This window comes from Pleurodeles waltl, chromosome 1_1, assembly GCF_031143425.1.
Source record: "Pleurodeles waltl isolate 20211129_DDA chromosome 1_1, aPleWal1.hap1.20221129, whole genome shotgun sequence".
In the NCBI taxonomy this organism is placed as follows: domain Eukaryota; kingdom Metazoa; phylum Chordata; class Amphibia; order Caudata; family Salamandridae; genus Pleurodeles; species Pleurodeles waltl.
Window position 1 is genome coordinate 620635070 of NC_090436.1, and position 24245 is coordinate 620659314.

A 24245-nucleotide genomic window follows, 5' to 3' on the forward strand; every position below is an offset into this window, starting at 1 on the left:
GCTAATACTAATGAAAGACACATTTCTCAGTGCAGCATTGTTGTCAGATGTTTGTAGCTTTTCCAATTTCCGCGAAGTGGTTCCAACTAGTGGCTTACTTGCTTTAAATTATTTCTTTGATCAAACTCTGAATCTATTTTAAAACGTTATATTCTTTTTTTTTTAAGGTCCCAGAGTAAGCGAGCATGGCTGCAGCGTCATATGACCAGTTGTTAAAGCAAGTTGAGGCACTGAAAATGGAGAACACAAATCTACGACAAGAACTAGAGGACAACTCGACTCACCTTACAATATTGGAATCGGAAGCTTCTAACATGAAGGTATCAAAAGAGTGTTTTTGAGCGCTTTAGTAATTTTTCCCAGATTTTAAATGAGAATCACCTTGTTAACATTTAAGGTAGAGCTTTTACTTTACTGTTTATACTACCTTCTCCCTTGTGACTGTAAAGCAACTTATTTCTTCTTGCTACTTCGACCTCTGCACATAATGTGTGAAAGGCTTTAAAGTTCTTTGGCTGTTGGACAGCCTTTATCAACTCATGAAATTGTAAGCTCTTACTCTGCTTTGTTCACAATGGTTAGTCCATTTAGCTGCCAAAGCTTATCGATAGCCATTTTTCCCTTTGGGAAAGTATGTAACATTTGTCTTGATTATAATTTTCGTTTAGTTTATTTTTTTATTCCATTTAGTTTTGATACTTTTAAAATTATGCAGGCACTTATGTCGCATCACAGATGTTGCCTTTGAATTAAAGTGTTTCTGATGTGTAATGCTCTTGCCTAGCTTTGAGAGCCACTTAATTGTGCAGTTCTTTCACACAAGCTTTAGTTACTATCACTGACCTCTGAAGGCTGCTAATTCATTTAGTGTTGCAAGACAGTGTGTATGCCATACGCCCTTGCTCCTGTGGAGGTTCAACTTAAAAATGTCTTACATTCTGTTCCTTAAACGCCCCTGCTCTGGGACATTCATGACGAAAACATTTGTTCAACTTTAACTGTTTTTGTTGAACACTCCAGGAGAAATTAATTAATGGAGATGCTTGAATTAATCTTTGTCACTGCATATTTCTCTGGGCCCATTCCATCCGTTCTGCTTATTTACAGTACCATCACTGATAAGTACCAACCACTTACAAATGTGCCTCGTCCCTACACAATAATGGACACACTCTCCGAAACTGTTAGTCTGCATCCCCTCTGCCTGGAAACACAATTACTGCCACCCATGCTTCTGCCTTGTTTATCCTCAACATTGAGATTCAGCTCGAGTCCCTGTGACAAAGTGAGCTATGGGGATGTGAATACCTGTACCAATTAAACTGACTTGCTGAGAGGAGTCAACATAACACAACATTCTGTGCCATTCAGGCAACTGCTACATCGTGCGTTTCATTAAGATTAATATCATTTTTTTAAACTGTAAACGTGGTGAAGAAGTTTGGTCGTAAAACACTCAAGTGTTAAAGGAATGCACACAGGAGATGAGTTCTTCAAACAAGGGAATCCATTTTCAAGTTATCCACAGTCTTTACAGGAATGAAAGTCTATGATGCGAACCATGCGTGTGGAGACATTCACCTACAAAGTCTCAATATTTTGTTGACCATATAGTTCAGGAACAATGAACGTAGCTACCTGACGCAGGGCTATTTTGAGGCTGATCAGTGCAACTTTCAATGTTTTAGCCAATGCCTTTGTAGTAACTTCATTGGTCAACAGGGAGCCACAGTAGACTTGTCAGTATCTGTGTTAAAATTTCTAGCCTCAAACAAGGCATACTGTATTGTTCCAGACTCTCTAATTTCGGAAATGTTTTGTTGTTTTCTCACCAAGTTGTCAGGTAAGTCCAAGTAAAAAAAGAAGCACAAGAAGTCTAAGTGTGACTCTCCCTTGTCCCGTCACTCTTGTCTGTAGAAGATGCAAGGCTGTCAATGTCCCTACTGTTCCCCGTCTACTGTGGAGCCAGCCGATTCAACAGCTCATACTGATGCTATCCGAATTCCTGGTTCCATCAGCGACACTGCAAAAGGTAGAGTTTTTAAAGAAGCCATGTTGTGCATCTTCAGCATCCTTCCGGATTCCTCTGGTGCTCTTTTGGGCCCCAGGGATCCAAGGAGGTGACCTGTTTTTGGCTGATCAATTCTCGACGCTGTCTCCGCCTCTGGATTTAGCTATGGGGTCCACCTCACCTCTGGTTCCGGCACCTAACCTGACTTCGAATCCAACGCATGATTCTGCACTAGTCCCTGACTAAGCCAGCACTGATGCCAGCTGAGGAAAATCCCTTTGTCTTATTGGACTTTGAAGCAAACCTAAAAGGACCTCTCTCGAAGTTGGGCCCTCTACAACCTTTGGCACAAACTCATTCTGACTTAGAAAAAAAATGCCACTGCCTAGGACATTTCAAATTCCTTCCACCTCAGATGAAAAAAACCAGTCTGCATGGTGATGCTGGAGATGTCTGGGATGATAAATACCTTCATTATGATGAGGGCGATCTTTTTAAGGACCTTCAAGACACTAGTGGACTAGACACCTTCTGGGATGAACTGGGTTGAACTCTTCGTCTAGTGCTTCCACAGAAGAATCCGCTTCTGTTGCTGTGGCAATCAGACAACCTGCAGAAGTTTTCGATCTCTAGCCTCTGTCTGTTGAAGTTGAGACTAATGTTCCAACTGGGGATTCCAACCTGGACAAACTTCTAGAGAACCGCTTGTGCCTTTTAATGAAGCCCTGATATGCAGTTGGTCCAAATCCTGCCCATCAATAAATAGATAAGTTGCCGGAAGACATAAACCTGCCCTTGGGACCCCCTTTTTCTCATCCTGCCCCTTATGGATAATGGTCCAGGTGTCAACAAATAGTCTGAAGCCTAACAAATTTCCTACTATGCCTCTCCATAAGGAATTAAAGCACATAGAGTCGTTTGGGTAGAGAATGTTTTCCTCAGCCAACCTTACTCTTTCTCAGTTAATGCCAGTTGCCTCCGGGGACAATGTGCAAATTCTTTATAGGACGTAGTCAACAAGATTTTGTCGACAGTCTCTGAAGAATATTGCTCCAACTTGATGCAGATCTTTTAATTTGGTCAGGATGCATTGAAGTCCGTCATTCGATCCGGGCTGAACACAACAGACTGCTTGGGCATGATAGTCAATACTAGTGTGGAGATTTGGCAGCATGGCTGAATGAGGTCCGTAGGCTTTTCAAAGCAGTTCAGGCATTACTAATGGACATGCCATGTGATGGTACCAGTCTCTTTGGAGATAAGGCAAACTCTACCCTGGAGCCCTTCGAGGAAAGCAGGATCACAGCACGCTCCCTCTGGCTTTTTGTTTAAGTGCAGCAGTATCCCCAACAGTTGCACCCCTTTTGAGGCTTTGGAAGCTGCTTTGGGGCAGAGACAACACCAAGGTCCACCTCCACGCCAACAGCCCCCTTCCCTCACCCAGACTTTTTGAGGCTGGTGTCTGATATCCAGCCGACAGTGACCAGGCCCTAAGGGGCATCTGCTCATTCCCCCACCCCTCAGCCACTGTCACCCCCCTAATCAAGTCACTTTGTACTCTGCAGCACATGACCTCGTGGTCAGAGGCAGAAATATGGTATTACTTTCAGGGGTGGCAGAGCATCACATCCGGAAGATGGTTACTTCCAATAGTCCAGCTTGGATATACCCTGCCATTCCTTTCAGATTCTCCCATAAATTCCTCCAAAACCAGCACAGCTGGCGGAGATCAATTTGGCTATTTTACGAAGGATGTCAGCGCTCTTTTGGACTAAAGAGTCATATATAAGTTCCCAGCATCGGAAATAGGGTCTGGATGTTACTCCTGTTAATTCCTGGTGTTGAAGGACTGAGGCTTTTGTCCTGTTTTAGATTTAACACACTCAGTTTCTTCCTGGAAAAAAAACAAATTCATAATGTTCGCATTAGCCCAAATTCCATCTGTCCTATATTCAAAACACTGGATGGTAGTGCTAGAACTGCAGGATGCCTGTTTTAACATTCCCGTTCTGCAGACCTTACCTTCTGTTCAAGGCGTGCCGAGGGTAGTTTAATTCGCAGTACTCCTCTTTGGCCTCATTAGTTCACCTTGGGTGTTCACCGAAGTGATGGCAGTAGTTCCAGCACACCTCCAGATGACCGTAGACCATGTAATGTCTTTTGGGTTTTCGATCAATGCGCTTAAGTCAAACCGGACTCCTTCGCAGAAGCTCTCATTCATCGAAGCCACCCTGGATACAGTGCAGTTTTGAGCCTTCCCTCCAGTTCAGCGATTTCAGGATGTTCTGGCTGTGATCCTCTGGGAGCTGAACCCTAATGTTTAGAACACCCAATGTTTACTAAATCAATTTTGCTCCAAAATCTCCTATAGATCTAGAGGTTACAGACTATACTCATCAGAAAATATATACTTTTGTAGACGAAAACCGAATAAATGTAGAAGTATAAACAAAACTGAGTTCTAGATCAAAAATAAGACAAATTGATTTATTACAGAATTATTAATAACATGGTAAAGAGAAAATTGCATGAATTGCCTTGAAGTCCCAAATACAGAAATACAAAGTCATTAAACAGCTCCAGTTAGTCAAGTCTATGTAAAAACCACAGGAGTCAAACTCAGAGAGAGTACTGGCAGCATGCCATAAGCAAAATCTAAGACTAAATGGACAAAATCTTAGGAGAAAAATGGAAAGTCATTGAGCAGCAGCTGATGCGACACTTAAAAAGAAATGACCCCTGCTTTTCTTTACACAATTTTCACATGCTATTAATAGATTTTGCTACTTCAGCATGGGATGATCATCGTTAGGGTCTCATTTGCAAATCAGAAACTGCAACATGATATTTTAAATTGTTTAGAACTAACCTATTTAATGTAAAACAAATCTTCCACCAACTCCCTCAGCAACTGCACTCCGGAGATGTTCAGCACAAAATAAAACATCTCTTAAACAATGGCTCATAGAATTAACCACCTATAACGGAACTTCCAGTGGAAGTCCTTGAATATTATACTTTGGGTCCACAATGGAACACACACTTCCTAACACAGTTGTTCATCTTTAATTTTTGACATAATTTAGTTTGTGCTGTGCAGAAACAAGAGGAAAGATGATGTACAGCAGGACATCAATTGGGAGAGGGAATGAGCAGGAGCAAGATGAGCAGAACACCAGAAACTGTGTCCAATTAGTAAATGGTGTCTCACATGAAAATGTGTCTGAACTGCTTCATGGAATTAATTACATTTCAAGCAACCTAGTAAGTTAATTTCAAGTATCACATTATTTATTAATTCGGGTTTCACTCTGCACATTGTTATAATCATTTTTGTTTTTAAATAATTCTCACTGATTAATTATCTACTACAGTCCTTATGTTTCAATCTCAATCCTGGATTGGTGAGAGTGGCTGTGATACTTATTGGCATCCTGCTTGTCGACTACGCCAGATAGCACATGCAGGCTCTGAAATATGTGTGCATAGCACCAAGGGAACCTGTCTGATACATCCAGATTCCGTCTGAGACTACAAAAGACCTGCAGTGGTGACTACTCGACTCGAATTGGACCATAGGCAGATCTTTCTCCCTGCCCCACCCAGAGCTGACAGGTGTGTTGAATGCATCACAAAGGGATGCTTACTTGATCACAGCCAAGGCTGCTACCACCACGTTGGCATTCAGAGAGTGCCTTTCTGATGGATACAACTACCTGTGGATTCCTCACCTCATGAATACTCCCATGGCGCCAGCATTCGACGGAAATCTTCTTACTAGTCTCTGCACGTCGACGAGGACGTCACTGTCTCGCACGCGACGCCGTCTGACGTCATACAGGCAATAAGAGGTCCTCGACGACGTGCAGACGTCAGTTCCCTTTTTTCCGTGCATTCGAAATGGTTATCTTCGAGGGAGCAACTGTTACTCTTGCGGTTACAGTGTATATCTTGCTGCGTACTCTTTCTCTGTGGAAATAATGTCGCAGAGAAAGTCTGGATTTAAGCCTTGTCGTGAGTGTGGAGGCAAGATGTCGGTGACGGATCCTCATTCCGATTGCCTTTGGTGTTTGAGCTCCGACCACGATGTCTCGACTTGTGATTCGTGTCAGCACATGAATCCGATGGCCCTTAAAGAACGCGAGGCGAAGCTGTTTATGGCCAAGTCAAAGGAGAAGCATCACAAGAAAAAGTCTTCTCCAAGACATCGGCGTCATCGAGACTCCCGGCGCCGTAGAGAATCTCGGCGTCATTCAAGGGAGGCTCGTTCCAGGTCTCCGGATCGGCGCCGGAGGACATGGGAGGTCAGCCCCACGGTGACGCCGCATCCTTCGACGCCGTTGCTCTCTCCGGCGTCTCCAACTTCGCCTGGACAGGCGTCGGTGATTGAGGTATTGGAGCCTCAAGTGTTTTCTCCGGCGCAGACGCCGAGGCCGGCGTCGGGGTCGCCTCCGAGTCAGGCACCCCAGTATCCGGCTTTTCCCACCCCTGGAGCCGATAGTTCCGCATTCTTGAATGCGATGTATGCCATCTTCCAACAGATGGCTCCAGGGGGTGCTCCGGCTGGGCCTTTGGCCTTTTCTTTGGGTGATCCTGCGCCTCTTCGGCCGGCACCCTTTATGCCCTTTCTCCCGTTTGGGAACGTGGGCTCGGCGCCAGTGTCGGCGCCGGTGGCCGCTCCGATGGCTTCGGACGGATTGGCCCCAGGGATTTCCATCCCGTCGACGTCGAGATTTCGGCCTGTGACTCCGGTGGGTCCATCCGTTTCATCTGCTCTTCAGTCGGCGCCGAAGTTACCTGTGGCGCCGGATGCGGCGTCGGTGGCTTCGGAAGATCGGCGCCGATCTCCGACTTCGGCGGAGGTATTGTCGACTCCGCGGATTGAGCAACGACTGCATTCAAGGAGGCGTGCTCTCCGGGTACTAGAGGAGCAGGAGTACCAACGAGCCCTAGAGGAAGGAGAGCTAGAGGACTCGGGTGATGGGCTGCGTGGACTGGAGTCGGCCAGTGGGCTGGACACTTCCCCTGAGTGGGACCTTTCGTCCCCGGGGGAATATACCGAGGAAGCTGCTTCCTTTCATACAGTGGTACGGAAGGCAGCTAGTTTTTTGGACCTGCCTTTGCCGGTGGTGGAGGCGAAACAAAACCTTTTGACAGAGGTGTTGCATCCGGCCTTAGCCGCGGCGGAGCCTCTATTACCTTTTAATGACGCTCTGCTGGATCCGGTTTTAGAGGTGTGGAAGAAGCCGGCATCTTCCCCAGCAGTTCACAGAGCCGTGGCCAGGAGGTATCGGACGGCTCCAACTGATCCTGGTTTCCTATCTAGGCACCCTACGCCGGAGAGCTTGGTTGTGCAGGCCTCCTGTTCGTCCAAGTCAGCGCCTGGTTCTTTTCCGACGGTGCCGGGGGACAGAGATTCAAAAAAGCTGGAGGCGCAGTCGAAGAAGATTTTTTCGTCCTGCAGTCTGGCTTTAAAAGCCACCAATGCAACCTGTATCCTGGGGAGGTATATTCATGCTCTGATGGATGACATCTCCTCTTCGTTTACAGAGCTTCCCCAGGGTCTTTTGGATCTTGTCTCTGATGCTCAGGCTGCTGCGACCCAAATTATCCAGACGGGACTGGATACCACCGACTCGGTAGCCAGAGCAATGGGCACAACTGTGGTGGAAAGGAGACAGGCCTGGCTCCGTAACTCGGGCTTTTCGGCAGATGTACAGTCCACATTGTTGGATCTCCCGTTTGATGGGGACAAACTGTTTGGGGCTAAGGCTGATTCGGCCTTGGAACGGTTTAAGGAGAGCAGGGCCACGGCTAAGTCGCTGGGACTCCAAGCTCCTTCTTCCACGGCCTCTTCCAGATTCTTCAGGAGGTTTCGTGGATTTGGGCGTGGCTCTTCCTCCTCTTCCTTTCGGGGAAGATATCAGCAACCTGCCTCTTCCCATCCCTATAGATCTTTTAGGGGGAGGGGTAGGGTCCGCACCAGGGGAGCTTCTCAGCAGCACTCTGCCTCTTCCTCATCCTCTGGCGGGGTGCAGCAGGGGAAGCAGCCTTAGGCTTCCACCATTTCCCACTCACTCCTCTCCTGTAGGGGGAAGATTACAGCATTTTCTCACCAAATGGGAGACTGTTACGTCGGACACTTGGGTTCTCAGTGTTGTGGGAAAAGGCTACACCCTTCCCTTTCGGGAGTTTCCGCCCCTCATCCCGCCCCACCCTTCGTATTGTTCACAAGAACACCTCCTGTTGCTAGAACAGGAGGTAGAAGTCCTCCTTTTAAAGGGCGCGGTGGAGTTGGTCCCGGAGCAGGAAAGGGGTCAAGGAGTTTACTCAAGGTATTTCCTGATTCCCAAGAAGGATGGTCGTTTGAGACCAATTCTGGACCTGAGGATCTTGAATTGGTTCCTCAAGCAGGAAAAGTTCAAGATGCTGACCCTAGCACAGGTGCTTTTGGCGTTGAACATGGAAGACTGGATGGTGTCTGTCGACTTGCAGGATGCTTACTTTCATATCCCGATACTCAAGTCACACAGGAAGTATCTCCGGTTTGTGGTGGGATCGCAACACTACCAGTTTGCGGTCCTTCCGTTTGGTCTTACTTCAGCACCTCGAGTCTTCACGAAGGTGATGTCGGTGGTTGCGGCAGAGCTCAGAAGGAAGGGGATAGCAGTATTCCCTTACTTGGACGATTGGTTAATCAAAGCCAAGTCCCCGGAGCTTGTGTTGCGTCATCTGCAGTCAACAACCCAGTTGTTGTTCGACCTGGGCTTTTCGGTGAACGAGCCCAAATCTCACCTAGAGCCCTCTCAGCGCCTCCTGTTCATAGGGGCAGTACTGGATACAACATTGGGTCGGGCCTTTCCTCCGCCTCAGCGGATTCAAGATATTCAGGATTTGGTTCCAATGTTTCGAAATGGAGCGGTAGTTCCATTCCTCAAGGTCCTTCGTCTGCTCGGTCTTTTTGCCTCCTGCATTCTGTTGGTCACGCATGCTCGCTGGCACATGAGGGCTCTTCAGTGGTGCCTCCGAAGGCAGTGGTCTCAACACAGAGGGGATCTAGAGGGTACTGTCAAGATCTCCAGAGATGCTGCTGTGGATTTGAAGTGGTGGATTGCAAGCAACAATCTTTCACAAGGAAAGCCGTTCCAGCAGTCGCCACCAGTGACAACAGTCATAACGGATGCTTCCACTCTAGGGTGGGGAGCTCATCTGGGGGATCTGGAGATCAAAGGTCTTTGGTCTCCAGAGGAACAGATTTTTCACATCAATCTGTTAGAGTTACGGGCTGTACGTCTGGCTCTCAAGGCCTTCCTCCCTTCCCTTCGTGGTCAGTCGGTACAGGTCCTAACGGACAATACTACCACGATGTGGTACATAAACAAGCAGGGAGGAGTGGGGTCGTACCTTCTCTGCAGAGAAGCTCTTCGACTATGGTCCTGGGCAAAGGACCATCGGATTTGCTTGATAGCAAACCATCTGGCCGGAGTTTTGAACGTGCGTGCGGACAGTCTCAGTCGCCACTTCTCGGCAGACCACGAGTGGCGTCTCCATCCAGATCAAGTCCATTTAATCTTCCAGAAGTGGGGGTTTCCTCGGGTAGATCTGTTCGCCACTCGAGAGAACGCGCATTGTCCGTTGTTCTGCAGCCTTCAGTATCCGATGCAGGAAGCGTTGGGGGACGCGTTTCAAATGACCTGGTGCGGCCAGTTGCTTTACGCGTTTCCTCCCATACCCTTGATTCCTCGAGTATTGAGGAAGATTCGCCAAGACCGGGCTCTAGTAATCTTAATAGCTCCGGATTGGCCAAGGAGGGTGTGGTACTCCGACCTTCTCCAACTCTCAACGTGCCCGCCGCTCCGTCTCCCTTTCAGGGCAGACCTCCTCTCACAGTCGCAGGGGCAGGTTCTACACCCCAACCTCCAGAGTCTGCACCTACATGCCTGGAGATTGAACGGGGCAACCTGAGTTCCTTCTCTCTCCCGCCTGAGGTAGTGGATGTTATATTAGCGGCCAGGCGACACTCCACTAAATCTATCTACGCTAATAGGTGGTCTAAATTTGTTGCGTGGTGTGGAGAGAGGCAGATTGATCCTTTACATGCTCATCTATCGGACGTTTTGTCTTTTGCTCTATCTCTGGCGCAGAAAGGTTGTGCAGTGGCTACCATTAAAGGTTATTTATCGGCCTTGTCAGCCTTCATATGTCTTCCAGACCAACCATCTTTATTTAAATCCCCTATTGTTATCAGATTCTTGAAAGGTCTTCTAAATCAATATCCTCCAAAGCCATTCGTTATGCCGCAATGGGATTTGTCCTTAGTCCTGACTTTCCTTATGGGGTCCCCTTTTGAACCTATGCATTCTTGCCCCTTGAGGTATTTGGTTTTAAAAACAGTCTTCCTGATAGCTATAACATCAGCAAGGAGAGTGAGTGAGTTGCAGGCCTTATCAGTAAAACCCCCTTATACAACTTTTTATGGGGATAAGGTGGTGTTGAGGACCAAGGCTGCTTTCCTCCCGAAGGTTGTTTCACCCTTCCATTTGGCTCAGGCAATTACTTTGTCCACGTTCTATCCTCCGCCTCATCCTTCCAAAGAGGAAGAAAGACTGCACAGTCTGGACCCAAAGAGAGCGTTGAGCTTCTTTCTCGATAGAACAAGGGATTTCAGGCTGGAGGATCAGCTGTTTATTGGATACGTGGGCAAGAGGAGAGGAAAGGCAGTCCACAAGAGAACACTATCCAGGTGGGTTGTTCTTTGCATTAAAATATGTTACTCTTTGGCAAAGAAGGATCCTCCTGAGGGCATTAGAGCTCATTCCACCAGAGCTAAGTCGGCCACTTCGGCCTTAGCCAGAGGTGTTCCTGTGGTCGACATCTGCAAGGCCGCAACTTGGTCGTCCCTTCACACTTTTGCAAAACATTACTGTTTAGATTCTGAGGTTAGAAGGGACGGTCATTTTGCACGGTCAGTGCTGCAGGATTTCTTGGTTTGACCATTTAGGCACCCACCGCCGGGCGTGGTACTGCTTTGGGACTCTATTCATGAGGTGAGGAATCCACAGGTAGTTGTATCCATCAGAAGAACGAGTTACTTACCTTCGGTAACGACTTTTCTGGTGGATACATTAGCTACCTGTGGATTCCTCACGGTCCCACCCGCCTCCCCGTTGCCTTTATGGTCTTGCCAAGTAATCCTTGAGTGCGCTCCTCTTGGTCCTTGAGGGTGCAATAGATGTATATATATAATATATTTGTATATATATATGTGTATATGGTATATACTTGGTGTGTGTATATATTTTAAAAGAGAGAGTTTTATATATATATATATGTACATAAAAAGATTTACAGTTATTCATACAATGTGGTGTATTTTACAATATAATGGATGTTGCCTTGCTCTTTCATTGCATTGCCTGGTTGTTCTCATGCACGTAAAAAATGATTGGTACTGACGTCTGCACGTCGTCGAGGACCTCTTATTGCCTGTATGACGTCAGACGGCGTCGCGTGCGAGACAGTGACGTCCTCGTCGACGTGCAGAGACTAGTAAGAAGATTTCCGTCGAATGCTGGCGCCATGGGAGTATTCATGAGGTGAGGAATCCACAGGTAGCTAATGTATCCACCAGAAAAGTCGTTACCGAAGGTAAGTAACTCGTTCGTTCTGTATATCTGCCAGACCATAACATTGGCGTCAGTCCATATGTTCATGAAGCACTACTGCCTTGATAGCCAAGTCCAATGAAAAGGCCAGTAAGCCTGTTCAAACCTGTACAACATTCACATTGACCAAGCCCTCAATGTTGAGGACTATCCCAATAGTCCTCTATCTCATAGTTTTTAGAGAAGAAGAATGGATGAATGGCCCTCTAGCGACTCATGCATGTGCTTCCAGTCCTTCAAGAACATCCACAACAAACATGCTTATACGTGCTTATAACACCTCAGTTACTGCCTGTAGTAGTGCCTCCAGCTCAGAGGTCTTGGAAGATGGGCAGTGGACTAAAGTTCTTGCAAAAAATGCTCTTCCATTTGAACAGACGTTAATCTTCATTACACATAATGAGCTAATGCAGGCATGAAGCTTCATTTTATAGACCACCTTGGCAGTTGCATCTTCTGGCTGTGCCATTTTCTTCAGTGGTTCACAGTTCTACCCTGTACGAAATCAGCCTTTTCTGCATTATCAACTGAGATTTTTTGGTTTTTTTTCTGGATCCTGTTTTTGCTGGACTTAACACACTGGTCACTGTTACCCCTGCTAGACAGGAGTAAAGTTCTTATGTTCCCCATCCAACACCAGCTTTCCCCTGATTGACATATTTAACTTGCGTATACGTGACTTGTACATGGTGTAAGAAATGCATATTGGACCTGGAAGTTAAACACCACCTATGGGCAGCAGCACCTATGATGCCATCCATAGGTTCTACCATTAGTAGTCTGACTGCAACAGTCTAGAAATCAGCTATCAAGATAACCTATTTGAAAGACAGAAGATCTTGTTTTTAGTATTAATAAGTCACCCCCAAGTTCATCTAGTCTCCCACAAGTTAAGGTGCCGTATATTTAAAAATGAAGCTTGTGTGAAATTAAAGATGGCAAGTTCCTTCAGTGACAAGCCCCAAAAGCTATATTCACTGGCAGGGCTGTGATTTGATCCTCAAATGTCAAACTAGAGATTATAAACGTTTATCTGTTACTTTGGACAGGAAGTGACTAAAATTGGCATGCAAGGACTATTGTTCATATTTATTAAAAGTCAATTTCTTTGATGAAGTTGGATTTTTGTTATATATTTAGGAAAAATAACTTTTAGAAAGTTATCTTTCCCTGCTTGAAGGTCTTGGAGGCTAAGCTCTCCAGAAGCTCCCCAGCAAGTTTTTGACCATAATGACATGCGATAACTACTCCCAGAGCAGAACAATGGCTTAGTCCTGGTGTCTGGATGGGCTGGGTGTGGGGGCATTGGATTCCTATCAGTCCAGCAAGGACAGTTGTAGTGGAGTCCGAAACGTAATTACCTTGAAAGGGACAGAAGTGAGGCTTGTCATTCATAGTTAAGTGTAAGGAGAGATGTGAAGAAAGGGAAAGCCTTTGTCCCCGAGACCAATAATATCCAGGCTGGCTCCATACCTAGTGGGAAGGAAGCTAACTGTAGAAATGGTTTGAAGTAGACATAGAAGACTGGACAGTTCATTTCCTTGGACAGATCTCTGGGCGGTCATAAGTGCTCTGCACAAGGGAGGGAGGGTTTACCTATCTTGGATTTTAGGAGTGAGTTACATTGGGATAGTTTGCAGTAGGGCAAAAAGCAACTTCTGAAAATAAGTTACAAGAAAACCTTTTTGGTTAGGTAGTGTCCAGCAGTCACCCCCACCCACTGGCTAGTGCCAACCAGAAATGTGGCACCTGAAGAACCCTCCTTGGAACATTTTCTGGACCTGGGGACAATCAGAAGAGGACTATATCTCACCTCTTTGACTTGAGAGGAGCCATGAAGGGCTGGGTATGCACCCTGTTGTACCTATGACAAAGAAATGGCCTCCAAGGTTCAGTTGAGTGACCTCTAGGCACACACCAAGCTGTAAGAGGTCTTTTTTTTCCTGAAGTGACCAGTACTAACTGAACATGGACTGGGCCTTTTCTGGTAACTTCTGCTGGAGTGTGTCCCTTAGGTCCTGGGAGCCTTAGAAGAGATGCAGAGGAGCTGCTTTAGAAACCCTTAAAAGTTGTGACTCAGAATGTTTGGACATCCAAGTCTTCTCGAGCAGTCAGGGGGTCCTTTAGTCAAAATTATCCGATTTTGATGCACCTTCCTCAGATACAGCATCAGGCTTGCCTCGCTGGAGTATTTTGAGTTCCATTAAAAAAAAAATTAAAAAAATAAAGACTAAGACAATAAAATCTTTGACGGGGGGACAAACCTACTTGATGTACATCACCCACACCATCGCCGTCAGTCTGAAATTACACCCAGGTCCCGGTCTATCGCCTCCTTAGTCTGCCATTGGCACTTAATAATTTTTGATGCTATTTTTACAAAAAATTTAATTTTATATCTCTGATTTACTGGTTGGGTTTTGGTCCTTTGGTGTCATTTCATTTATTCTATTTTTCTAATTTGAGTTGGGTTTTCTCTGGTTTGGTGTTTTGACTGCATACATACTTTTCATACTGCCTTAAGTTAAGCCTCTCTCCTCTGTGTCATAGCTACCAGGGAATTGAGCTCAGGTAAATTTAGTAACTTTGAGGTTCAGCCTGAAAAGATAGTGACATTATTCCTTGAGGTGGCAAATCGCCCGTCCTAAATAATAATCCACTTCCTCACATACTCATAGATTATAAAGAATGCTACAAGATTCTCAAGAAAAGAATGAAAGCCTATCACTAGGCAACATGCTCTGGCTGTTCACATGAAATGCTGCTGAGGCGAATATTGTGGCTAGGATTTAACTCTGTTATGCTAAGTACTTGAGAAAAAAAACAACATCTTCCATTATATGGATCTGTTAGCTTCTGGGATCTCATGCAGACTATGTGATCCCCAAGATAACAGTATACCAGATTCTCAAAACAATTGGCCAAGAAAAAAGGACCAATAGTTGAGGGCATTGCTACTAACCAGATGAAGCACATAGTGCCAAAACCAGTACAAATGGCAGCAGACTGACCCATTTTAATAAAGACTGAAAACGTTGAGCAGAGTCATATGTAACTAGCATCGGTTGGCAGCTCTTGTGAATTTTCCTGTTTTCCAAATGCATTTAAAAAAAAAAAAAGATAATGGGTACTAGATGTTGTACGGAGTGGCTTCAAACTTTGTTGTTGGAGTTCTTGCCTTGTCCATGACCTGCTGTGCAGGCTGGTACAGAATATGCAAAGCTTCATGCAAAAGAAGTGGAAGGGTTTTAAGCAATAATTCCAATCCAACAAACTGATTGAAAATGGACTTTCGGATTGCTGGCAGTGCACCAGACCTACTCCCAATGACATCAGTGAGATTGGATGTGTTCCATATGTTTACAGAGTGAATTTCTACATACAAACTTTGATGAAGAGTTGCTGCACATTAAAGTGTGAGGCCAATATTAGTAACATAGAGTCCCGCCTTTTAGCTCAAATGCGATCTCTTATATATGTTTACCAAGTATATAGCAGAGGCTTTAGCCTTCCTATGGCATTTGAGGACCATCGTCTGTCCTCTGTGGTCAACTATACTGGTATCTGATGGTGACGCATAATTTACAGACTTTAGTAAGAATCTCTCTGGCTTAGACGTTCTGATAAATTCACAAACACCATAATGGATACATTTCAGCTTGCTCATTGAATTACTGCTCAGAATAAAAGGATGGGTTATAGACATTTGAAAAGCAGTTTCAAGAGCAGCAGTGACTCACAATCTTCTTGTGGAATAAGCTTACTTCAAGAGACCTGTTTTACTTTCAGATTATGAGCAACAATGCATGCCACCATCCATTTATTTGGCTATGGATTGCACTGAATATGTTAAAGCAGTACAAATAGACCCTTCATTTTTTTTAAACTTTAGATTATCCTACACATCTTTATTATACTCCTAAATCTTAAATTCAAAATGTATGCAAAATTCTTTCCACTCTGAGGTCAGATTAGAAAAAACACAAGGTCAATGATTCTGATTTACGTGCAAGCTGTGGTGCAGATTGGAGGGCTGAAGGCTCAATAGCAGTTTGTACAGTACTGTTTTTCAAGGAGGTGACAAAGTCCTGACAAGTGTGAAACTTTTCTTGAGACCCTCCAAAATATCCTTGATCACAGGGCCAATTACGAAAGATGCCAGAGAGTAAGCCATAAACAGGAAGAATAGTCAGATGTATCTTGATAGATGTAAATTGGGCTCACACTTGGCCAAATATAACTGATGGTGTAAACATTTTTGTTAAGTTCTAGGGTCAACCTCCTTGTTCAAAGACAAAATGCAATAGCCTCCATCTTGGATCTAGGGACAGAAAGAGATGATCTGGGTGCTCAAATGGGCACACCTAGTCAGAATCAACAAGAATCTCCCTCTCTGTTGGTTTCAACTTGATGGTGACTTTAAAAAGCAGACAAATTGATATAAAACCATAACAAAATGTTCCAGACCAGCCATAAAATCATGGCATTCACATTATAATGTGCCTCAGGAAAAATGGATAAAGCATCACAGCAGTGTACATCTTTTGATAAATCGAGTTGTGATATCCCTCAAAAAGAGAAGTCTCCATTCAGAAACATTCGGATTCTCCCAGGAGAGGCCTGTATGGCCTTGGTGCTCTGAAGACTTGATGAAGATTCCAAGCTAGGTTCCGTGGGCAGATACTGCCCCTGAAATAACTTTTTAAAACCTTTTTTCTGTCATAAGTTTGGATAATACATTGGCAAGCTATTGCTTGTATGGAAAAGGATGGAGCTCGACGTGAGAACGCAAGAACTTCATCAGCGTTAGCTGGACACCATTGAGTTCTGGCCTGCTAAAGAGTGGGGGAGGGGTGCATTTTTCCCAATCATCTTTCATGTACCAATAAGGTGCATTTAAAAATCAATTAGAGTCTTCTACAGTAGGGAATAGGTGTTTAAAATATTAAATGTGATGTGATACAATGACTCTGGCCTTCCTGGCGAACATCCCAATAGCTGACATTTGCAAAGCAGCCACCTGGTCTACACCAAACACTTTCCTTAAACATTACTGTATGGATGTTCTAGCATACCAACCATCTAATGTTGGTCAGACAGTTGTCTGTACACTTTTCCAAACCATTGCAGCACCCACATGCTAGCCACCACTTTTGGGAAGGCCTACTTTACAGTCTATGCACAGCATCTGTAGCCACAGTCACACATGCCTTGAACGGAAAATGTTACCCTGTAAGCATCTATTTGTGGCATGTAGTGCTATAGTTTCACATACTCCCACCCTCCTCCCCAGGCACCTGTGGCAGTTGTAGTATTTACTAACATCCCTTTTCACTCATATGCATGGGCATCTCTTTACTTATCACTTGGTTTCATAATGCATCCTCACCAGCTGTGCGAAAAAACAATCTCAGTGAACAATGAAGTCGATGCCCCATGAGCATTATCACCAAGATGAGGAGGTACTCTACTCATGACTCCAAAGACTTCTTAGAAGAAAAACAACTTGCGCATGTCCGAGCCCAACACTAAGCAGCAGGAGTTTGCACAGCACATGAATCTACAGCACGTCATGCCACGAACATGGTGAGTAAAATTTTCCATATTACACTGGAGCAGGACCCAAGAATTTTCTTTTGATCCACTCTGCCAAAGATTATATCGAAAGCTGAAAATAAGGATTGGATCAAGCATGATACCAGGAACTATCTGTTACCAACCAACTCTGAGTCCACAAATGTAACTGCTTCCCTAAGTGCATATAAATACAGTACCTTCCATTTAGTCCATCCGTAACCAGTTTTGGTTCACTACATAAGAATTTACATTGATAATTGTTTATAGCTGTTAGTACAGTCCCAGCCCACCTATCGCCAAGATACCACCAATGTACTTAACATGCCATTGAGGGTCAAGATAGAAAAAGATCACTCCATCATCCCTTGTACACTCCGTGTAAGCACGCTTCATCCGCACCAAGATAAGCTTGAAGCGATAGTGCTTATGATACCATTACAGGGGTCAACACAGTATTTTTACTGGGGCTTCTCTCGTCTGCCCTTTATCCTAGTTAGTTTGAATATTTTGATCAGTACTTTTTGTGATGCAACAGTATCTCTATGGGTTCTTCAGCAGCCCTCTCTTGTGATAACCCTGTCATAGCAAAATATGAACACAAACATATAACACAATCAAACATATAGCAATCCTGACTAGTCCAATAGTCTGTTATACAAATGTTTTATTGATGATTATTTCATCATTAGGTTGCCACAGCTGCGGCCCTGCAGTTCAACATTGACAATGTTAAAAAAATAAAAATAATCCCCGAATTCAAATCTCTGGTCACCTGTACCCCAAACAGGTTTACTTTCTTGATTTAATTATTTATTTGAAAACAAAGTTTGCTCACAAAAAAAGTACAGGTCACAATCTTCTCCACTACTCAAGCTTCCATTAGAAAGCACTAAAAGACAATTTGCTAGTCAGTTAACTCTTGAGAGTTTAGAGGATGGTAAGTGATCAAAATTAATACAATTTTCAGGCAGTAAAAACATAAAAATAATTGAAACAAAGGTCTCAGCCCAAAGTCCTTGACAATGCCAAAAGTAGACTATCCAGCATTTCAAGGGAGTCACATTAAGTACAAAAAGAAACAAAAGAAACCCTTGTTGGGTATTGAGTTGAAAGCATTAAGGTCATGCCTGCCATCCATAAACACTGGCCTTTGTTGCAGTATGAAAATGACTTCAACAACTTTTTTCAACATAAACCTCTATTTCCGTACACTTAACGCAGAAACCTTAGACATTTGTGGTAAGAAACCATCCTTGGAGGATCAACAAATTGTGCCCAATGCAAGTCCTATACTGGACTGAAATTCCACACTAAGAACGCCTATAAATGTGATACTACTACTATGTGTATAGATTTTTTGAGGTGACCGTCTAGAAAAATTTACATTGGGCAAAATAAAAAACGGCTATCTGAACATGTTACATTAGAAATAACTCTCAATGATCTGCTGTTGCTAAAAAGTCTTGCAGAGATGGGGCAAATTATCAACTCTGCTTCTAAGTCCTTGAACAACTCGAAAAGAGGTGGGAATAAAACAATAATACAATTTTGTTCTTAAGAGAAGCATACTGAATGAAAAATCCTCTCTAGTATGCAGTATAAAAGATAAAGCGATTGAATTGAAGTGTCATTTTTTTCTTACAAGGTGTGGTTATGCTATAGACCAAGATTCTTTATGCATAGCACTTCAACATTTAATTTTTTGATGGTTTGTCATGTCCTAACTGATGGTTTTATGTAATAGGAAAGATTACATATTGTTATTTTCCTGTATCTCTGCCTTTTACAATATTAGCACCTTGATTTCCAATCACTTCTGTATGCCTGTTAGCTAGGTTTCATTTTACCCAATTCTCTGCACACTGCCTAATGTGGGAGCAGCCTGAATTCCTCAGCTCTGCAGCACTGTTCTGTTCTCTTTTCCAGACCTCCTCATTCCCTCTGCCTAGCTCCTTGGTTCCTGCATTCCCCCCACCAGTTTCCTCTCTTTCACACTTGACTGTCTGACCATGCCTATCAGTTTTGGTTCTCTACTTAAGAAGACACACATCATAATTTCCCCTTGTCTTATATTCCAGTTTTTTATACAGGGTTTTCCCCCAAGCACCCTGGCTATCCAACCTCCTGTTCATCACCACAAGGTAATCTCCTCAGACCGTCTTTCAGCTTCTCTTTAGTTGTCTCTCTGCTTGCTCAGTCTGATACGAGACAGTGAATCCTCCCTGGTCTTTGAGGAGATACTTTCCACAATTCCTGCCCTTCAACAAGAGAGCTCTCTGAAGGTTCCCAAGAAGGCAATGGACAAAATATGTCTGAAGGTGTTCCCACTTCTTTTTTTGTCGCCTTATATCTGTTGGTGATATCACTAATTTATCAATCATGTCTATCAGCACCGTACCTTCGCTGGTTGTAGTCAAGCTATAATGGTGTTTTTTCCTTTTTTCTGATCTATTGAAGCCACAATAGATCCACTGCTTGTCGCTTATAGTGATAACCAGATCACTTTGCCAATCAAGCCTAACATTTGTAATTTCGGGCAGCCATGCCTCTTGTGCAAACACATAGTTTCGATATCATATGGTGCGGTGCAGCGGTTTGTAACCGGTGCGTTAACGCCACCAACTCTGGAGGTTTGAACAAGTCCTCCCCAATGATGTTGGCATCATATGTCTGGCCATGTAGTATTGAAATTGATCCAGGACAGAAGGCTTTTCACTCTGTGCACTTATCTGTTTCCAACAGCACATTGCCCCGTCCTGGAAGAAATCTCCCATAAACGTCAAACCTAACCACTGCAGTGCATTTGCCTCCCCCATTCCTGCACTATTGGAATGCACATGCACCAATCAGTCGGAACACTTGGCTTGCTGCTCCAAGTATTGTTCACTTTCAGTGATTCACGTAAGGCTCCTGATGCATTGGGGCATTGTATAAAACCCTATAATGGATACATTTCAGCTTTCCTATTGAATTACCATGCAAAATAAAAAGTTGGATCACAATTATTTTAAAAGCAGTTTGCATTAAGAATGTTAAACAAAACTGATAATTATTGAATGAACACCTGCCATCACATAGATTTAGGATTAATTTGGGATGTATCATCCTGCTTATAGGGAGGGAGTGAAATTGAGAGAAATCTGTACACTGCCTTATTGGATGTACTGGTAGCTGGGGAATTTAAGACAGCCAAAAGGCTGTCAATTCATACCTTTATGAAACATTATTGCTTTGATTTGGAGACCCTGGTGTGTCGTTATTGGGTCAAGAATATCTGTGCAACTTGCATTGTATTATAATATCTGCATAGAGCTTACTACACTATGTGTGGAACTGAAGTGCTTATCTACACAGCTAGCACACTACAATGTGTGAAGTTGTGGTTGAGAGTGTTGTCTTTGGTTTTAGCTTATGTGAAAAGTGTTGTCATGTGTGATGGTCACAAAAATGTGGTTGTCCTTTTACCAGATGCAGCAGTTAGCGGTGTGATGGATGAAGAAATGTTAGAGAGAGACTCCTTTTTAAAGTGTGTTTTACTGGCAGTTCTGATTAGCTCTATTATGTTGGTAGTTAATCGTTCATGTTCTTGATCTGACTTTCTATGCTGGATGTGGGAGTGTGGGAGGGATCAGAGATTTACCTGGATAGACTGTTTTACAACAGTCTTTTATACGGTTGTCATTATGAAATGTCAAGTTAAATTGAATTGTCAAACTGTGTTGTGTTATTGCCATTCTTTTGGCATTACAGGATGTTAATGCTCAGGGTATGTGGCTGTTTGAGACCTGCAGGGTGGACTTCATTAGAGGCCTCTGTTGATCAACAATGTATGGGAGGTCCCTATGGTCCAAGGTATAGGCTTTTAACATGCTCATGTTTTGTAGATTATAAGTCAGAATAGCTTATAGGTTTTGATGGCTTGAATAATGGGAAGATGCATTGCAGCACTTTCATTGTGTGAAAGGTACTCCTTGTGACCTCATTGGCATGTGGTATTGGGGATAGATCTGAGTCCATGAGCATGAAGCTCCTTAGGGCATTTGTCCTTAGGCTGTTGTTTGTGCTATTGTCTTTTATTTTAATAAATCTTTTTATTGAGTTAGCAAAATATTAAGCAGCAGAACAGTATGAACTAATGGCAGGTTTAGGTAGTACTCATCTGGACCGGTCAATGAGGCATAATCAAAGCACACCATCAGAGACCATTATTAATTGGGAACAAGACAAATATAGGCCCTCTGGGTCACATTGTGCTATTGTCAACACATCATATCATCTGTCTTTGCAGTTTTGAGCTATGTAGGTGGTTGATCATAATCAATCATGCACCAAAAGCACAAATACAGTTAATGAGTTATGACCTAGAAAGGTCTTCTGGTTTTAGATTATTAGAATGGTTTGCATATCATCTGCATAGCTGCAAGGTTTAATGATCTGATCAGGTCCAGTAAGAGTCATAGATAGAGCTGAATAACAGAGGAGAAAATATTGATCCCCGAGGGATACCACAAAATTGTGTATGAAATGTGGTTTGAAAACAAACCCTGGTCTGACTTAGAGGTGTGTGATACTCCATTTAGAATTTCTTTGTGTACTTATTTTTTTTATAAGAACATTTCAATTTTTTTTTTTTTCGACAAAACAAACAATACACACTTTGCCCTGGTCTACGCAGGGAACGTTTAATAAAGAATCATATAAATCTCTGTGCAAAGTGGATCTCTTCCTACCTATCTTATGTGCAGTTCCCTTTCATTTCATAATAGGATCACCATTTTCCCCACACCCTGGCTTGTCTTTTGGGGGCACACCCTTGCTATATAAATTGGTCCCGCCTTTTTTTTTTTTGTTTTGTTTTATAAGAACATTTTTATTTTTTTAAGCAAAAACACAAAAAATACACACCTTTTGCTGGTCCACACAGGGAACCCTTTACAAAGAACCATATAAATCTCTGTGCAGAGCAGATCCTTTCCTACCCATCTTAAGTACAGTTCCCATTCAGTTCATAGTAGGACCACCATTTTCCCAACATCCTAGTGTGGTTTTTTTGGGCACCTTCTTGCTATATAAATCGGTTCCTCCAACTTTGCGCAGTGGTCCATGCCTGCTCTCCATTCTCTCAGCAGTGGGGGTGGGCCTCTGCCTCTACCAAAATTTTCTATGTCTTTCTTTGCCAATAGCGTCCCCATTAACACTAGGATTCTTTTGTCCCTGGGGCCCTCCCAAATCCTCTCGGATCCCTAAGACAGCAATGATAGGCGAGATCTCAGTCTGCTGGCCCAGCACCTCTGAGGGAGTTCGGAAGACAGCAAACCAGTATTGCTGAATATGAGGGCATCCCCACACTATATGGAAGAAATCCCCCATACTTTTGTGGCATATAGTGCAGGTGGGTTCAGGGATCCTTTTCGTCATCTACGGCTGTCTAGGTGTGAACTATGTGCAGTGTAAAAAAATGCGTTTGGATGAGGTGTAGTCTAGCTGATATTGCCAGGGTGTGTGGTGCCATGCAAGTTTTCTCCAATTTGCATCCTTCAGTGGACCCACGCAGCCTCCCCGCAGAGCTCTCAGGTGTGATAGGCTACAGGGCGGGTGATTGACAAGGGCTCTCTACACCTATGAAATGCCCCCTCTCTCAATTGGTCCTAGGAGTAGTTGTGCCTCCAGTGGGTTGTATTCTGGGGGTACTGCAAGGGTCTCTCAGTGGCCCGCTAGGACATGTCTGAGCTATAATTAGTGGTAGAATTGAGGCTTGTGGTGGGAGAATTCAGTTTGAAGGCTAGCGAAGGATTTCAACACTCCTGTTTTGTCCCTGTCCTTAAAGCCCACCAGCTGTGATGCCTGACTTAGATATCTATCTGTCCAGAGCGGGGTATCCAGTGTCACCCTGCGGTCATCGTAGCGCCAGCCTCCATGTCTGGAGCACCACTCCGGTCACCTCTGGGAGGGCCTGCTCTATAGGCATCCCATACAACAGGTCTGTGAGTTTGTCTAGACCAATCAGCTAGAGTTCCATTTTGAAGGCCGGGTTTGCCCACCCTCCTTACACCCAGTCGTTCACCAGCAATGTATATACAGCCCAGTAGTATAGGCAAATGTTAGCCATGGCCTGGCCGCCATCGAATGTCGATTGTATACTTTAATCAGAGGAGATTTGGGGGTGGGTGGGGGTGCTTACCTGCCCATACAAATTTACAAGCTTTAGCATTGATGGTGTCAGTCCAGTGGTTTGGAATGGAGAAAGGGTAATTCTGGAGGGTATAAAATAGGAGTGGAAGAATCATCATTTTGTACAGGGCTATCCTCCCCAACTGGTTGCCTGATAGCTCGGTCCACCTGTCGAGGTCTGTCTGAACTGCCTGTCCTAGAGGTCTAAGGTTAAGGCTCCACACCAGGCCGGCTCCCATGACATTTGGATCCCCAGGTACCTGAAGCTTTTATTTATTTCCTGATGGCGTCTCTGTGGTAGTGTCTGGTGTTGAGCAGTGTCAAATGATGTCAATAAGTCCAGAACCCGTAAGGCAGCCTTTCTGTTCTTGTGCACTGTGAGGTTTAGATAATCCTATGTGGACATCAGGGTTGACGCTGTGCCTCTAATTAGTCCGAATCCAGATTATTGATCTGATATCAAGGTGTTTTCCTCAGTACAATTGGAGAGTTGGGTAAAGACTGCTATTCGCATAGTTTATATGGGAACGGGTGCCGTTGGAGATTGGATGGAATGAATGGATCTAGATTCTTCTTTTTGTTGCAAAATTCTATTCGGTTTTCCCCTTCCCCTTTCTGCTGGTTTACATTCTTCTATAGTGAAGGGACAGACTGGGTGATGAAGAAATTTCTTGCGATCCCAGTTCATCACTGTGGTTATGTTCCATGAAGTCCTAAATCTTATCACCTCCCACTTGTTAAATTGGGAGTATGGTTGGAGTTGGGTGCTATTTGATCTGTAAATCTGATCAAGGAGTCCACTTGTTTTTCACAGCATCCTC

At 44.1% G+C, this 24245-nt stretch overlaps 1 protein-coding gene across 10 annotated transcripts in view; it reads left to right on the top strand.

Moving 5' to 3' along the window:
- APC (APC regulator of WNT signaling pathway) overlaps positions 1 to 24245 on the top strand; it is a 548231-nt gene that overhangs the window by 237283 nt on the left and 286703 nt on the right. For all 10 annotated transcript variants that reach the window (XM_069226479.1, XM_069226477.1, XM_069226482.1 and 7 more), the window contains one exon: positions 168 to 320. In XM_069226479.1, the coding sequence (XP_069082580.1) occupies positions 186 to 320 (135 nt within the window). In that variant the 5' untranslated portion in view covers positions 168 to 185. The remainder of the gene's footprint in view (positions 1 to 167; positions 321 to 24245) is intronic.